The following is a 17,548-nucleotide window of genomic DNA, read 5'->3' as shown; positions in this document are numbered from 1 at the left end:
CTGCAGTTTGTCAGCCCAGATGGTTCCATATCAATATTATGCATCCCTATATCTTAGTTATTGGGTTCCTAACAGTTTGCAAGTGTAGAAAAGTATGGACTTTGATGTAAGTACTTTCCATGTTTGGATAAATATCAGGAAATAAAAAGGACAATGAAAGAAAAAGCTCTAATCCCAGAATTTATTCATCCATCCATTCATTTACATGTCCAATCATCCAGTTTCTTACAGTCTGTGAATTTACCTGTTTACATATTTTAAGTCTGACCCCCTTTATAAATTGTTGCATTTTATTTTTTTTTTTAAATTCAAGCATGCTTTTTTATAAAGCAAACATAATAGCATATTTGCTGGGCTCAAACTTTGGGGTCTCTTGACTGATATTTAACCTGCTTTAAAATTGGGTAAAGAGGGGACTGTTTCCATTTTCCAGCAGTCAATGAGCAAGAGCAAGCTTACACCATGGTCAGTACACAAAAGGCGAACACAGATGACAAACAATCATGCACCCAACACTGACAGCTAAGGGCAATTTAGAGAGGCCAATTAACGTACCGACAGCATGTTGTTGTTTATTTACTTGCACCGTTGTAGAGCTTACCTTTCAGATTCTTGTGAATTCAACATGCTTTTTAATCAAATCCGTGAGAATTGAAGCTAAATTATTTAGTTTTGTGATTTTGGGTCTCAGTTGTCGTCTTTTTTTTTTTTTTGGTTCATCTGACAGCTGTTTCAGGCCAGAAGAAAAACATTTAGACTTTAAACTCAATGCTCGCAGTGTAAGCTGTCAGGGTCAAAGAGAATATTCAGAGAAAACGAGATCAAAAGGTTGCCAGTAGTAATCTTGTGACTTCAAGAATAGACTACAAAACATCAGAAAAAAACCCCCTCAAACTTAGTCCACCTCTAGGTGTACACCCACACCTATAAATCATTTCAGATCAGATCTGTAGTGAGACGATGAACAGCAGAAGAATAGAGCAGGAGAAGTTTTTTTTTTTTTTTTAGTAGTTATAAATGTAACATATTTTGTTTTATTACAGATTGACACATTAGCAGCTGAGTACCCAGCAATGACCAACTACTTGTACTGCACATACCATGGTCAGGTATGCAATCCAGGAGGTGTCTTTCCACATGTATACTGCCTATACGTTTATTATGTTATGAAACATAATTGTCATTTAATTCACCTCTCTAGGAGCATGACCTGGAATTTAAAGATCAGGGCATCATGGTTCTTGGTTGTGGACCTTATCACATTGGTAGGCATCTCATTAAACTTTGAAAAGTCACTGTATTCCTATAGGTGTGTTTATAGGGTGCACTTGTGGGATAGCCGTTTATTTTTAGTCACTGTATTTTTAGGATATTTAGTCATTAAATGCTGGTATACTATTTAAAGAATGTATTAATATTCTACTCCTGATATGAATTGTTTCATGGTTGTATATGTTTTTTTCATCCTGTAACATTGCCAAGTTACTGTTTGATTTGTAAGATAATTATTATTAAAAATCTTCCAGATTAGTAGTCAATTGAATTCCAATTTATATAGAAAGCAGATAACAGTTAAGCAGCTACTTAATTGCTGTGATGAAGTTCACATTATGCCCAGCATATTCATTTTTGCCCCCTTTTCATCTACTAGGTAGCAGCGTTGAGTTTGACTGGTGTGCAGTGTCCTGTATTAGGGCCTTGAGACAAATTGGAAAGAAGACGGTTGTGGTCAACCACAACCCCGAGACTGTCAGCACTGACTTTGATGAGTGTGATCGTCTTTACTTTGAAGAGTTGACCCTGGAGCGCATCCTTGATATCACCCAACAGGAGGTTAGAATATTACTAACATGCCTTCCATTGGAAATGCATATATATATATATATATATATTTTTTTTTGTGTGTGTTTAATTTGGGAATTTTGGAAGAAATGCATACAGGTTTATTGCAGATAGATTTGCCTCGGTGTATTAAAACCAAAACACTGTTTAAATGATCTTGTTTACTATCCTTTTCCACAAATGAGAAGATGTTTTGCTAATAACACCAGATTATACATGCATGCATTCATTACGTAATACGTACTTCAGATATCACTTATTAAGTGTACTATCATATACACTTAATAAGAATTCTGGGTGATGCTTGTTCATTTCCACATTATGATTGATCTTTTTTTTTTTGTTTTTTTTTTTTTTGCAACTGGAAACTGCGTAATTTGTTTTTCTCATAAGTGATAGAAAATGGTGGTAGCCATCTTTCAGCCAGCTGATGGACAGTCTGTAGAAACAGCTGCTCTCCATTCAGTCAGATAAAATTCCAGTCCTTCTGGCACTTACTCATGTATCTCATTGAGAAAAATGTAAATTCTAGCATGATGTCATGAATATTTTTGTGGTTTTAAAACCATAATTCTTCTAACCTATTGTTGCTTTACTATGTATTTTGGAAGATATATATATACATTTACAGGAACCTTTTATTTAATCTTGGTATGGCTTGTAATGTCTATGTATTTCACTTGATCCTAATCATGTCAAAACATATTCAAAGGTGTTATTATCGTGACCTTTTTCTGTGTTTGGATTTGCTGGTGCCTGTGTATTTACGTGCTTTGACATACTAATGTCTGCTGATGTTCCCCTGCAGAGGAATTGTAATCCAGTTAAAGTTGTGATGGGATCACAGTGTGATTAGGTGTTTGTTTGTTCAGGGATGTAGCCTTAACATCAATCCCTCTCTTGCAGATAGTTTCACTCTTTGCAATTCTATATGTACGTGTTTGCGTGTGCGTGTGTGTGTGTGTGTGCGTGAGAGAGAGATAAATACGGCATTAGAGCATGGTGATAACCCCTGGACAGGAGCAAGAGAGCAGGTCCATGAATAATGAAGAGATACAACCTGGCATTGCCATGGAAACAACATCCCCTTTGGATCACCTAGACAGGAAAAAGGGCTGCATGCAGTTATTAAAAAGCACATTCGCAGTTTTTTTCTCTTATGCATAGAGTTGTTTCCATGACTTCAGAGGGCATAGCATTTGCTCATATTTACTTCCAAGAGACACGCAACATTAACAAGTGTTGTTACTTACCTGTCTCTAATTAAATGTACTATGACATGATATCAGTCATATCTGTCATTTTCTTGAGATAGCTTAAACAGTTTTCAGAGTCAAATAAAGTGCATTGCAAATCATCATTACCCTTCAGCTTGTTCACTTTTTTAACATTACAACGTTAAATTTCAAGGTATGTTCTAGAGATGGTATAACAAAGTACTGCAACTCCCTCTGAGATAACATTTTGTAAAACTACTTTTCACTGCGAGTACTTTGCAGTGCGTTCTTCTTTACATAATGGCTTAAGATCAGTCAAACTGCTTTAGAAATCATTAGTGAGCAGCACATATTCCTTTTTTGGTAAAAAATAGAGAAAATTCTACCTAAATCATTTCTTTGTAGCTTTGGCTGTCTATTTTGTGCTCTTTTTTCGGGAAAAAGTTGCACCCATTCCCCATGTACATGTCTACCTAGTAGGTTTTCTTCTGGTACTGCTCAGTATATAACTGCATCCATTGTTCGATGAACTCTGATCAGACTCCCTGTTGCTACTAAGCAAAAGCAGGAACAGTATGATACTCCCACCACCACATTTCACTATAGAAATGGTCAGTTCACAGTGATGTGCAGTTTTAGTTTTTCACCACATTAAGCATTTCAGTTCAATTCAATTATTTGATGGGGACAGACACATATTAACATAGACAGACTGGATAAAACTGCAATTCCATGCTTGTGTCTTGGTGCTGGTAGTGCAACCTAATTTGTTCATAGATGAGCTTTTCTAAACAATATGTCTATGACTGTTAAGAAGTCCAATGGTAATAGTAATTTGAAATAAAAAAACCTGATTTTGACAACATGGGCTAAATCATACATATAGAGCAAGAAAAAAAAACAAAAACAAAAACGACAGACGCATTAAAATATGGTTACATTTCTGTTTTTAATGTCAGTTTTGTTTGTTATTTCTGTTTTATTTCTGATGTAAACCAAAGAGGTTCATTTTAGCTTAATCTTATCAGATCATTTTTGTCCCTCTCCAACATGTAGTGTGGAAAACTGAAAACTTTTCTAATTGGATTACTTTTAATAGCATTTAGTTACAATAGATTTTAGGGTATCGGACTAAAGGGGTCTCAACACATGCACAAGCTGCACTTCCCAGATTTGTATGTGAAAAACATTGAACTAATCAACTTTATGATGTATCCTTTTGTCTCCTTGCTGTTGTTTCCACTATTTCCTAATAAAATAGTTCTTCACTCTTTCATAGGAGTGTTCTGGTAGTATTGTGTCTGTGGGAGGTCAGATCCCTAACAACTTGGCCATCCCTTTGCACAAGAGTGGAGTAAAGATTCTGGGGACGAGCCCCCTGCAGATTGATCGGGCTGAGGAACGTTCTGTCTTCTCCAGCATTCTTGACAATCTTGAAGTGGCCCAAGCTCCATGGAGGGCACTCAGTTCACTGGTGAGGAAATATTAATGGTTTTATTATTTGAAAAAATATATATTTCTGAGCAAGTTCTTGCTTTTGTGCTTTGCTTCACGACCAAGACTGTTGGTGTTTTCCAAATGGCATCTACAAATATGTCTTTTGGTTGTTTAAAGTTCCTCAAAAGTTGTCAGTTCAGTTCTTGGACATTTAAAGAGGAATGCATTTCCATCATCAATTTCACAACCTATACATTCTGTAAAGCAGAATTTATATGATAGGGGAAACAATAGAATAGCAATCAATTTAGACTTTCTCAAATTACCATCAACGTAGATATCCTGTCATTATTAAAACGTAAGTTTTTTTTTCTTAATTTTAACTTATCCTCGGTTCCATATTATTGAAACAGACTATGAAATACTAGTTGCTAAAATGCTGGATGTCTAAAGGTTTTCTTTTTTTCATTGCTTTTGTTTGCATTATTAAGGTACCACTTAAGAGTGATTTATCTTGTGAAAACATACAGAATCTCGATAGTATATATCTCACATATCCTATTTCTATGTTGATCTTTAAAAGATGGTTTACTTTTAATAGGCTACAGCAGCTCCAGCTTTGCTGTGGGGGGGATGATTCTCGTGTTTTTCTGAAGCTATTTTGTGTTTATAAATGGTACCTCACCTGGAGAGGAAACTGTGGGTAATGACTGAGAGAAAACTGCCAAACTGAAGGAGAGACGGAAGCAAGGAGAAAGAAAGGTAATGATAATGATGACGAGGAGGAGTAGGGCATATAGTCTTTCTCTAACTACCAGACTATTTCCACAGTTCCTACTCTTAATTCTTTCATTTTTTTTGTATAAGCTGTGTGGGTGGATGGACAAAAGTAAAAATGTGAAATGGATTGAAAAGCACTTATATTCTCACTTTTGGAGTTGCTATGTTCTTGGAAATAATGGGAGTACAGTTTTAATTCATAGGGGTTTTCAGAATATATCTGGTCATGCAGCAGCATAATTTCACACCGAAAAATGCAACACTTGAATTTGACTAAATTTATGTTTTTAAAAAAAATCCCTCATTAGGAAAATAGATTTTTCATATTAAATTATGCATAGCAGATTTTTTTTGCCCTCTTTGACTTAATAATTTGTACAAAACCCTTTTGCCAGGGGGACAGCACTTAATCTTTAACACTTCATTAGGTTAGAACATACAGAGTGAGGGAGGTTGAATTATTTTTGCTTTCACAATCTCTTTATGTTGTACAGAGTGATTGGTCTTCTCTTACTCTTTCCCCTTTAGCTGACCTAATGAGTTTTGAATTTTGTTTAGGTCTGGGAACTGAAATGGTTCTGCAAGACTGCTTCTGATTTTGTATCTGGTAGCCCATTTCCGTGTAAATTTAGTCACGTGTGTTGGGTCACTAACATTTTAAGAGACCCAATGTCAGCCTTTTTTCAGTTGTATGGAAGAAATACCCTAATGATTTTTAAATATCTCTTGGTATTTCAAATATTACCATTCACAATTTGATATTATGGATGGTAAAGATTTCCTAGAATCAATTTAATTATTGAAGCAATATGTATTATATTTAATTAGTTCAAGATCTTTGCTTCTATCATACAAATAAAACCAACAGAGAACAAAAAAACACCCCAAAATGATTGCATCCAATCATACCACAATGATTGGACACAACCAAAATGAGTACATGTAAGAGGTTTATGGTTCAGGGAAATCATTTTTCTGTTGAGCATGCTATTGGAAAACAAGTAAAACACTTATGAGGTCTAACAATTCAATTTGTCATACTTTCATGTGGTTGTTAATGACCTCCTACATCATCACTGGTAGATTTACTTCAAATTTACATAATGTAATCAGTTGAAACATACTTCTAAAATGGGGCGGGGGGACTTTAGTTGACATACAAACATCAGAATAAATGCCAAGAAAAATGAGATTTAATGCAAACACAGTATTTATTATTCCTGTCAGTTTCTGAGCAGCTATTTAACATCATTTGCTCATCAAGCTGTAAAGCCTCCATAAATGGTGGTTCAAGCTGTTTCTAACCGCTGAGTGCCCTTTCTCATCCACTTCATTCTACCACTATCAGACAAAATGTCTGAAGTAGACTGTGATGCATCTAAGCTCACACTCTGTTTGTGATTATATTTGTTCAGTCTGTTCTGCTCTGACAGAAAGAGACCCTATGCATTTTTTATATAAATTAAGTTAACTTAAGTATTTTCTATTTTTCTGTGAGATAATTAAATTTTTGGCAATTATGGAGAAGTGCTGGGCAACTCCCAACACAAACATCAAAATAAGACTAGAATGCACTTATTGGTGTCTACAGACATTTGAAGTTTGAAGCAGAACAGATGAACCAAGTACAACAAACAGGTGACATGGTTAGGGTAATTGTTCTACTTAATTCTATCACTTCATTTAATAATTTAATACAATTTACATATTCTAATATGTTATTGCAAAATATGAAATATTAATACAGCCGCAGAAGGAATAAATGTTTCAAGATTTACAGATAAATTCTCAAAACTAAATGCACTGTCAGTGTAAGATTCATTTAATTATTTATTTGCGTTAAGAGACACTGCATTGCATAATATTAAAGTTACACCTGTCAGAGATTCATGGCTGATTCCCAATATTAGCTATTTTTAAATATGTGATCTCCTAACCTGTGACCCTTCAAGGATACGCGGGTTTAGAAGATGAATAGATGGATACGTTTTTGAAACAGATTTCAGCTGATTTCTTTTTCACTGTAACACAATTATCTAAAAAAAATGGATTTACTGTATGTGAACAGCAGAGACCATCTAACAGACACACAAACAGTTCTTTGTGTGTAGGTGTGCAGCCTTTTAAAGGCATAATTTTACTAAATACAACAATGCAAAAATGATGGTATTGTTGACGTTTTTAAATTCTGTTGCCAATTAGCATGATGAGCATGATTAACATAGTTACATTTTTAACTGTCTTGACAACACCAGTGTCATTATGGATTGTATGCCTGACTTGTATGCATTTTGGAGTTGACAGTTAAAAGGTAATTTGTAAATCTTATCTTAACACTGAGATTTACCAAAAGATACTTATTTTTCTAAATACAGCTTGTTCGATGATTGACTATAAGTTCAGACTCCCTTGGCTCTCGGTAGTTTAGTCCTTTCACTACTTCAATAAAATATCCCCATGGCAGAAATACATTAAAGGCCTGACAACTCTAGAAAATCCCAGAATGAAATGACCAAAACGGTAGGAAATGACCTTAAAGCAAAAAGATCAGCTCACACTACAGTATAAATAGCTCTTTGTTGTAGCAACCTAAATCAACAGTCGACCTTTAGGTCCATCAGATGATATATATTCATTTAAATATCTTCCTTCTTTTGTACTTCCTCTGGCTTTGTTCTTAACACCCAATTTTGCTGAAAATACCTAAAATTGAGTCTTCCCAAAGTAACAACAAAGTATTTTGGTCAATGAATTTCTCAGTTAATCTCAATCCAAGATATGCATCTGTGTCTCTCTCTGGCAGCTTTATACCTTCATGTATCTTCTATGTGTTTGTTTTACAGGAAGATGCCTTTGCATTTGCCAACCGGGTGGGCTACCCTTGTTTACTTCGGCCCTCGTATGTTCTTAGGTGAGTTTCAACACCCAATAGTCTAAAACAATATCAAGCAATATTTTTCTACATCTGTAAGCAGCCTTTTACTCTTAAAATGTTTGTGCCTTCAGAGAGAAACTCACTTGCTAATTCCTGCTTAGCCATTTCTTTCACTTGGTAATTTATTATCTTAGTTTTTACCTTTCGAACAGTTAAAACAATTTGAACACGTGACACATTTCGAATGTCTTTATCATTAAATACAAGCTGTGGACAGTTATGCATAGTCCCTTACATTTTATTAGTAATTATCTAACTGATTATTAAACCATTAAAGTACTTTTTTTTATTTATGATGATTAATGACTTGAGCAGTCATACAAATATTCCTTTAACTATGCAGTAAAATGTCTGCCCAGTAGATGTCAGGAAGACACCCTAAAACAGAACTTTGGGTATCACTGAGACCGTTTCATAATTGAGGCTGTGCTGGTTTAGTAGTTGTTTTTGTTTTTGAGGTTCTGGAAGATGCGGTGTTCTTTTAAAATTAATCTGTCTAAGTAACAAAAGGAAAATAAGTAAGCAACAGAGTGTTCAGCAGTAGGTAACATTGAAGACTCTTCTAAATGTCAAAGCTATTGAAGTCAGTGAAGAGGTGTTTGCCAATAATTAAATACGACATTAAAAGTAATAATCAAGTCTCTGACTATGGCCAAAAACTGTTTAAATGAAAGCTTGTGCCTTTTTTACTTGGGTACTAGAGTTCTATGAACTCTCTCCAATTTGATTTGAACTACTTGTCCTACATTTATACAAAAACACATTATATCTTATCATAATCATGTTTGCAATGAACACTCAGAACTCATTTTAGAGTGTTCAGAAATTGACTGCATCTTATTAGCATGTTTAATTTCTGTTAGTATAGTGTCTCCCTTTGGCTGTGAAACCATTTGATCTGTACGGGTGATACGTGCAAGTGGTGCTTGACTATGAACAACGAGACCAGCTTTTAGACACATTTCACTTTTTTTATAAATGAAACAATCTTCAAGGTTTGAGTGCATAGACATATTGACATATTTTAACTGATACCAAAATCATTGCTGACAAGATATTAATTGATTAGACATTAGATTTTTGTGAAAATAAAATGCATATTTGTGTAGACTAACTTTTAGTAATTTGAACCAGGTAAGAAATGCAAATAAGTGTGAAAGACATTCATTACTGGTGCGACTGTACAGGACTCGTCCCGTAACGATGGGACGGCTCCAACTCCGGCTCCGTCTAACTCATTCACTGCGACTTTGGTCAAGAGACTTCCCCTGCCTTGCCTCGCCTTCTGGTGGTGGTCAGAGGGCCTGGTGTTACCAAGTGTTTGTGGAAACATGTCTGTCTTGAGTGGTCGTTTTAGCAACCAATATTGGCAATTAGCACAACCAGGAATACCAACTTAAAATAGCATTTTCATGAAATCACAATAACCACAGGAATGCAAAAATAAATATGTTGGATTTTTTTTTTTTTTTTTTAGTTTTTTTTACTCAGTAAGCAGACCAGCTTCATGGCAATTATGAGGGGGAAAGAGGGAAAGGCCTCACTACACCCTTGTGGTGACAGCTGAAATACAGGGAACATGGTGCAGCTTCCTTCAAAGTTCTTAACAATTTCCTCTTTAGATCACCACACTTACCAGTTTCTCTAAAATCTCTAAAATGCTGCCAGCATGTCAAATATACTGAATTTCACGACAGAGGTTGAGCCCTGAAAGGATAAAACACAGCAATTTCGCTGTAATACGTTAAGCCATGTCCAGATATGACATATTGTTTTCAACTGTACCTATCCCTGCTCTTCCTCTGACTTTAATTTTTGAATTTGACACCAAAGAAAACGGCTAAGTCCTCTTTCTCCCATAAAAACAAGAGAGTACTGTTCTTGCTGCAGCTTGGTAGTACTTACATATGGTGTGTTTGCAGTTAGCCTGCAACCGTCAGGACTTGTCAGGATAAACAGTCTAATTATGGTCGTGAACAATTCTCTTGGTGCATTGCTAGCATTATTTGTACATGTGTGCTATAACACTTAGCTTTTTACATGCAATATATTGAAATTTTTGTTTTACTTTGTTTGGTTATTCACTCTAAATCCAGAGAATACTTATGTTGAAGCTATGAGTCATCCATGCCAAAGATTTGCCTTAATTTGAATGCATTCTAAATCTTCTATCTCCTTTATTCAAATTGGGGGTCAGTATTCTGTAGGGGGTTAGACATATGTCTGCCTTTGAGCCACAGACAGCTGAGGAATAAAGATCTGACTGAAGCCTGTGGCCTTACTTCATCCTGTTTCTCTCAAACTCTCCATTTCAAACAGGATGATAACCCAGCTAAAATCACAAACAACCACAACAAAACTAGCCTAAATCTGTTGTTTTTTTAATGATGAAGTTCTGAACTCATTTTCAAGAGCCTGAAGTGCTTTTCGACCTAAATAGCTGTTCTTCGCTGTTACTCTCTCCCGCTCCTCATTTTGACTGTTTCCAGACCTTGTTCCCTATGGTAATAGTGATGCAATAGAGAGATAATGAGTGTTTTGAACAATCATTTGAAGCTTGTATGTTCTCCTGTTGGCTTGCTTCTCTTCATCTTCCGTGCCCTCATGTTTTCTCTCCTTCTACTCTTTCTCTCCCTCCTTCTGCTGCTTGTATCTCACTAGTGGCTCTGCAATGAATGTTGTCTACGGGGAGGAAGAAATGAAACGCTTCTTGGAAGAGGCTACACAGGTTTCCCAGGTGAGATGACTGTTAAAGCTAAGTGTACATGTCTGCACAAGTGAGACAGACCTTCTGCCACAGGTCTCCTTCCTCATGTATTCCGTGTAATTTTTGTTCTTTGAATTACATTGAAGTAACATTTTATTGGGTAAATGATGTCACTCGAACCAATACACACATAGAAATACTTTGAGAGGATGTTTGTGTTGTGATTTCCCTCTGCTTTCAATTAAAACTCATGCTGCCAACTGTCAAAGCTGCTGGTTACTGCTGTGTGCCACCTCCACTTCACTAAACACCAAGGTTGCTTGGGGGTGACTGGCAGCTCCATTGGCCTCTTCCTGGGGCTGGAAGAAAATACATATGCTCTTTCAAAGCTCCAGATGAGTATGTTTTAACATTGTCCAATTCAAACAGGTTTAAAGTAAAACGAGGTTCTGCACATTTCACTTCACTGAATCACGTCTGTGACCTGTGATTCCATGACAATAAACAATTTCATACAAAACAATGCAATGTCTCTGACATCTTCTTAAATACCAGTGGAATATTTTGATACATAGTTATTTAATTTACTGAATGTAGTGATTTATTTGTTGAATTTGGAAAGAACAACGTGTCATCGTAAAAAAGACCAACTTTTTGTGAGGTAACGACACATTCAGTTTCCCAGAACACTTCAAGACAAGACATTTTTAGTACAGATTCTAGTTTCTTCTTTTGTACTTTGGTTGTTTTCATAAATGAAATGTGAAAAAAACAATATGTCACATGTTCTGATGTCCACTATAATTTGTACCCCACACTTGCGTCATCTACAGGAAGTTTTTCTGTTAGTTTCTGGAAACACAATTTTTTAAAAGTATTTTTTTGTTAGTATTTTTTACTTTCTATTTCTTCTTGGCATATGAGTTATATGGGGTTTTTTATAAGATAAATAGACAACAGTAAGAGTCGGTATATGACCTTTCATATCAGTCTAAACATTGGTTTCAACAAAACCATAACATTCCCGTTTTATTGTAAATTACAGTTTTATGGATCTATTCACACAGCTCTTTATAGGTGCCATAGGCTTGTCTGCAGAATCAAACTGGTTGACCACTATATTAATCTTAGAATGCCTTCACACTGGTTCTGTGTGTTGTTTTTGTTGTGTGAAACTTCAATCTCCTTTTAACTTACAAGAACCAGTATTTTACGCTACAATAAATTATTATTCAAATATTGTTTACGGTGATAAAAAAAAAAGGGAGACTTTTACATCAATGTTCATCTTCAGTGTATATTTTTCTTTCATCTTTTTTCAATTTGTCAGATCTGACAAAATATCATTGCAACACCATCTTATCCCAAGAGCTGATTACTCCACATCAAGTAGTTTTATGTATGTATTTTTTGTCTTTCGTTTTCTGTTTCCTCCAGGAGCATCCAGTTGTCATCACAAAGTTCATACGTGGTGCCAGGGAGGTAGAAGTGGATGCTGTAGCTAACAATGGCAAGGTATCTATTATTATTATTATTATTATTATTATAAAAAAATATTATTATTATTCATTATTATCATCTTCACCAATATTTTTTATTACAGATAATTTTTGTTATATTTATTATTACTGTTATACATTTAAATACATCAACATTCACTTTGCTTTTGCTGAAATCTCTTGCTATTAAGCATTTTTCACATGATGTAACATAGTGTTTCTCAGAGTTTCAGCTCAGAAAGTGACATTATTTGTCAAACTGGTATTTGTATTTCTTCCCCGCTTGAGCAGGTTTTCTTTTAGAAAAATGTTGTTATTCATCTCTATACCTCAACATTATTCATTCTGTCATTATTCTTTGTTTGATGCAGACAGATATTGTATAATCTGCACTCGACAAATAAAGTGGCTGAATAACGTTGGTATAACTTTTAAATACTCCTAAAGCCATACTGGCAGCATAAGTTGCAGTTAGTGATTTCTCCTGAATATCCTGTCTTTTTTTTTTTTCTTTTTTGCTATTGTTTAGCCTGCAAGAGTCATTTCAAGGGTGTCAGTTTGTACGTGGGCTATCCAGTTCTACGGTAGATTTTCTCCCTCTGTCTTCTCTGAATACAGCTCCTCCTTTATCTTCAGTATCACATTAACAAGCCGTCCACTCAGAGAATACCAAACACTCCTCATAACTTGTGTGTATGTGCACAGGAGAGGGAAAAAGTTGGAGATAATACATATTAATTACAGGCTGTATCTGAAGAGTGCTAATGAATGCTGTGGTTAGCAGCAGTTCAAATGAGCTAATGACACAGCAGCTCATTTACAGACACATTCTTGCTCAGAGTTGGTGGCTGATTCATATCTTTTCTCCTTTGGGTGGAACATGCAGACTTATTCTTATGACTCTAATTTTTTCATTGACATTGTTTCTTTAATAGGGTCAGAGATAAGTTAAATATGTGAATTTTGTTGTAAACACCATACAAAATACAATGTTCTCATTATGGGAAAGAATACATTTGGAAAACTAAGTAGATCTAGAATATTTTCTGTATAGTAAATGTAAGCTAAGTGCTGTGGACCTCCTCTTTGTTCTGGTGCTCAGCAGCAGGTGCATGATTTTTTACTAAAGATAAAGTTTAATGTTGAATTTGTTCCACAAATGTTAACATCTAGTATGTGTTTTGTTCATCGCATAATCATAAATACATTGACTTTCAAGAACCATCAGATCTGACAGACAATTTTGGAATTACAATACCAAAGCTGTGAAAATATGAATATTGGTGGCCTCTATTTGGTCTTATAGAGCCACCATTTTCCTTTATTTTTTAAAAAAATCATTTTCAATATTTATCTTTTCAGGTCCTTGTCCATGCCATAACAGAGCATGTAGAAGATGCTGGTGTCCACTCAGGAGATGCCACCTTAATGCTCCCGACCCAAACCATCAGCCAGGGAGCTCTAGAGAAAGTTAGTACATCATCATGCAACCTTTTGCTACAACATGCAATCTCTTATTTCAAGGGTTTTCAAACTGGGAGAGCTAACCCTTCCCTTAGAGAGCAAATAGGCAAACAACTCACTCCTTTATGTTTTTTGCAAACATAAAGGGGTTGTTATACTTGATCTATTCAAACATGTTTATCTGATCCTGTGGGGCTTACCTGTTTTAGCTATGCATGGCACTACACAATGTTATGCTTTAGTTGCTTTGTCATTTAAAGTGCTAAAAGTATGAACTACTTTGCTGTGACCACAGCTCATTTACCCTGTGAAAAAACTCCTGGGGCTTGTTCATCAAACTGGAGAGTTTGTCTCAATACAATGTTCGCTAGCACCTCTTGGCAGACAACACTGTAGCAGTGGAGCATCTTTAGCCTGGAGAAATCCAAACTTTGAATAATCAGTTCCATATTTCCCCCTTTTTTTATTTTTGCTTGGGCCAGACTCTGTCACCTTACCTACTACAGCTTTAGGTACAAAAATATCAGTTTTATGTCTTGCATAGCTTTGGTGAAATTGGCTTATTGTCCACAATTAGTTTTTCTGGTTATTTTTTCTTGCCTGCTGTCACACTCCCCCTGAAGAACTCCAACACTCCCTGCAGGAGGCACTCCTCACACTTTCAAAAGCCCCGTCTTAGTGTATTGCATAGTTTCTCCACCGTTAATAAGGGCTTGTTTAATTTCCAGTAATGCTAGACTAACACTTCCCTGGTCTTCAGGACCTCCATGATGACAAATTTGGAAAACTTTGTCAAGTCAAGCTTAACACTATTGCACCTTTGAACACAAAATATGCTTTTAAATATCTTGAAAAGAATTTCCCCAGCTGGTGTAAATGGTTTTCCTTTTACAGAATCTCCAAAGTTCTTGGAATACTTTAATGTCCTTCTGACTACAAGATGATGTCATGTAAACCCTTTTCATGCTTAAAAAACTCTGCCAGCTTTAGTTAGATTTTTTTTTTTTTTTTAACGAAGTCATTAGGCCTTGACCTTGATAAGATAAAGCACATTATAGAATGACTAACACTCTTAATGAAGTACTAAGATGAATATATTCTCATCATCTACTTTATAAGGTACACATGTTTAACTGGTTGTAAACATAAGTAGCTAATCTTTCCGACACATGGAGGCAATCCAGTGAATTTGGAAATCTTGATGCGGCGAAGACAACTTACTGGACTTTAAAATGGACAGACAGGCTTGTCTAAGTGTTTTTGAAGCTTTCTTTAAGTCTACCCTATTCTAGATTTAAATCTACCATATTGCAGATTTAAACAAAATGGTCAGACCAACGGAAATTATCAAGTGAGCCGCTCTTGTGTAGACGAAAATGACTTGGTAAGGGGACATTGGGCAGAGTGGTGTGAGAGAAAAGTTGCATGAAAATCCACTTGTTACAACCAATATATAAATATATCATCTCTGAGCATGTGACAAAATTCAAAGCAGAACTTGGCAGTGACATTCAGATGGTAAGATCATAATTTCGCATAAACGGTATCAAACCACAAAGTCATCACTATAGACCCATTAGTACCAACTAAGAGTTGTATAAATGTCACATGGTTTCTTAAACTAGATAATGACTTAACTCTACTCCAGCAGCCTTTAATTTGATGTGATGGAGTGGCTGATTTGGATAATATGTATGCAGCCAACAAATCCTGAACAATTAATTGATGTTGTCTTTTGAACTACAACCAAAACTCTCCAAAGAAGTTTTTCAAAAATTTGTCAAATCCTGGTAAATTCTGAAGACAAAACTAACCCCGTATTTAAAGGTGTAGCTAGTAAGGTGGTTGGTAAATTTATAGAAAATGCGAACAAACTCAAATTACCTAATTCTTGTATTTTTTAATCAGAGTAGTTGTATGTTGTGTAATAATTCCACCCTGTGAAATAAATGAGTCCAATAAAATTAAAGAAGGCATGATATGAATCTGTTTGCTACATGAAACAAAAACTTGTTAGAGCTCCTGGTGTAAACAAGTAGAAACTTACTCATTATGAAATGTAAAAAAAACTGAATTTAATTAGTGCTAATAATCAGCCACACATAATTACAAAGAGATGCTGCATTTTTTTATTTATTTATTATTTTTTTTTTTTCTGGAAAAAAAATAGCCAAAGTAGAGCAATATGAAGCATATGAAATTCAAACTAAACCTTTGCAATCGTCACTCTCCAAAACACAATTGTTTAAGCTGCAGTTTGAGTTTTAAAACCATCCACTAGCATCTTGATGGAATCTATGAGCTCTGACCACACCAGCTAATGGTGAGTTAAACACTGCAAGGCAGTGATCCTCTGAGGACCAATGACCATTTCCCCCCCATTACATTTTTTTTTAAGTCTTGTGGTTTGAGGCATAAAAGCAACTTTTCAATTTAATCCCTTTATAAGCAGTCACTCTGGGTCATTTCTGCCACCTGCCTTCTTGTGCATCTCATAACATTGGAGCTATTGCTGACATTGCCATTTCTGTTTTTTATGTTTGGGGCATTTTGCCAGTAGTATTACAAATTATGCAGTATAATTCTATTCGTGGTGTTTCTGCAGAATCCTAATTAGACAGATCAGGTCACCAAATTACAGTCAGATTCTACTCGGGGTGTGAAATTAAAAAAAGAACAAAGCAAAAGAAAAAAAAAAACTAAATAAGAAATATTAGGGCTTTTTTGTTTCGCCTTGAAACCTTAAAGGTAATGTAACAGCCTGAATGAGAGTAGAAGAACATATTGTTCCTAGTCAAAGAAAAGTAAGGACAATATGAAATGACAAAATAGAGGATCGGTTTGCTAACTTTGTATTTTAAACCATAATAATAAGTCACTGCACCCTCCTTAGGCTATCGGGGAATCAAAAGTCTTTGCTTCTTATCGTGTGCTTTAGCTCAAAGTTTTGTTTTTGTTGTAATTACACTTCATATGTGATGAAACTCTGGAAGACAACCTCATATTTTTTTCTGAATATATGTTCTCCTTTTTTGCTGCTTTCAGGTCAAAATTGCTACCCGGAAAATTGCACAAGCGTTTGAAATTTCAGGACCCTTTAACACCCAATTTCTGGTTAAAGGCAATGATGTCATGGTAGGTGATATGTCTGCTTCGATGATCAAATGACAGATTGACATTTTCAGATCATGCTGCAGCAAATGCAATTCAGTTACAAATTGAAATCACTTCATGTTCAGAATTATTTGTCAAGCTGGAAAGATTTAATGATCAGTAATGCTTTCATCTTTGATGTTTCGGCTCCAGTGCACACACTGTACATATCCTATGTGTATGCGTTTTGGCTATAAGCGTAGTATGGTTCTGAATTAATTTAGTGTAGCTCTCCAGATTTAACATCCATGCTACTCCAAAGTATGCAGTAGGCTGGAATAACTTCAAGCTTTAACATTTTTCTTTTTCTCTATCACCCTAGGTGATAGAGTGCAATCTGCGGGCATCACGATCATTTCCTTTTGTATCAAAAACAATCGGTGTGGACTTTATCAATGTGGCAACAAAAGTGATGGTGGGGGAGCCTTTAAACGAGTCCCGCCTGCCTTCACTGGAGAAACCAATCATTCCGGTAGACTATGTAGGAATCAAGGTAAGGAGTGAATTCTGCAAA

The 17,548-nt window shown here is 35.5% G+C and overlaps 1 protein-coding gene across 1 annotated transcript in view; it reads left to right on the top strand.

Moving 5' to 3' along the window:
• The window catches only part of cps1 (carbamoyl-phosphate synthase 1, mitochondrial), a 69,645-nt gene that overhangs the window by 37,747 nt on the left and 14,350 nt on the right, over window positions 1-17,548 (top strand). The window contains exons 23-32 of the mRNA XM_008403821.2: window positions 1,044-1,109; window positions 1,202-1,265; window positions 1,652-1,833; window positions 4,339-4,533; window positions 8,120-8,187; window positions 10,873-10,948; window positions 12,356-12,433; window positions 13,780-13,887; window positions 16,927-17,016; window positions 17,357-17,527. Of these exons, the coding sequence (XP_008402043.2) occupies window positions 1,044-1,109; window positions 1,202-1,265; window positions 1,652-1,833; window positions 4,339-4,533; window positions 8,120-8,187; window positions 10,873-10,948; window positions 12,356-12,433; window positions 13,780-13,887; window positions 16,927-17,016; window positions 17,357-17,527 (1,098 nt within the window). The remainder of the gene's footprint in view (window positions 1-1,043; window positions 1,110-1,201; window positions 1,266-1,651; window positions 1,834-4,338; window positions 4,534-8,119; window positions 8,188-10,872; window positions 10,949-12,355; window positions 12,434-13,779; window positions 13,888-16,926; window positions 17,017-17,356; window positions 17,528-17,548) is intronic.

The sequence above is a fragment of the Poecilia reticulata genome, chromosome 2 (genome assembly GCF_904066995.2).
Source record: "Poecilia reticulata chromosome 2, P_reticulata-male-v2, whole genome shotgun sequence".
Classification (NCBI taxonomy): Eukaryota; Metazoa; Chordata; class Actinopteri; order Cyprinodontiformes; family Poeciliidae; genus Poecilia; species Poecilia reticulata.
Note: the sequence above shows the minus strand (reverse complement) of the source record. Positions and strands in the feature narration are given on the sequence as shown.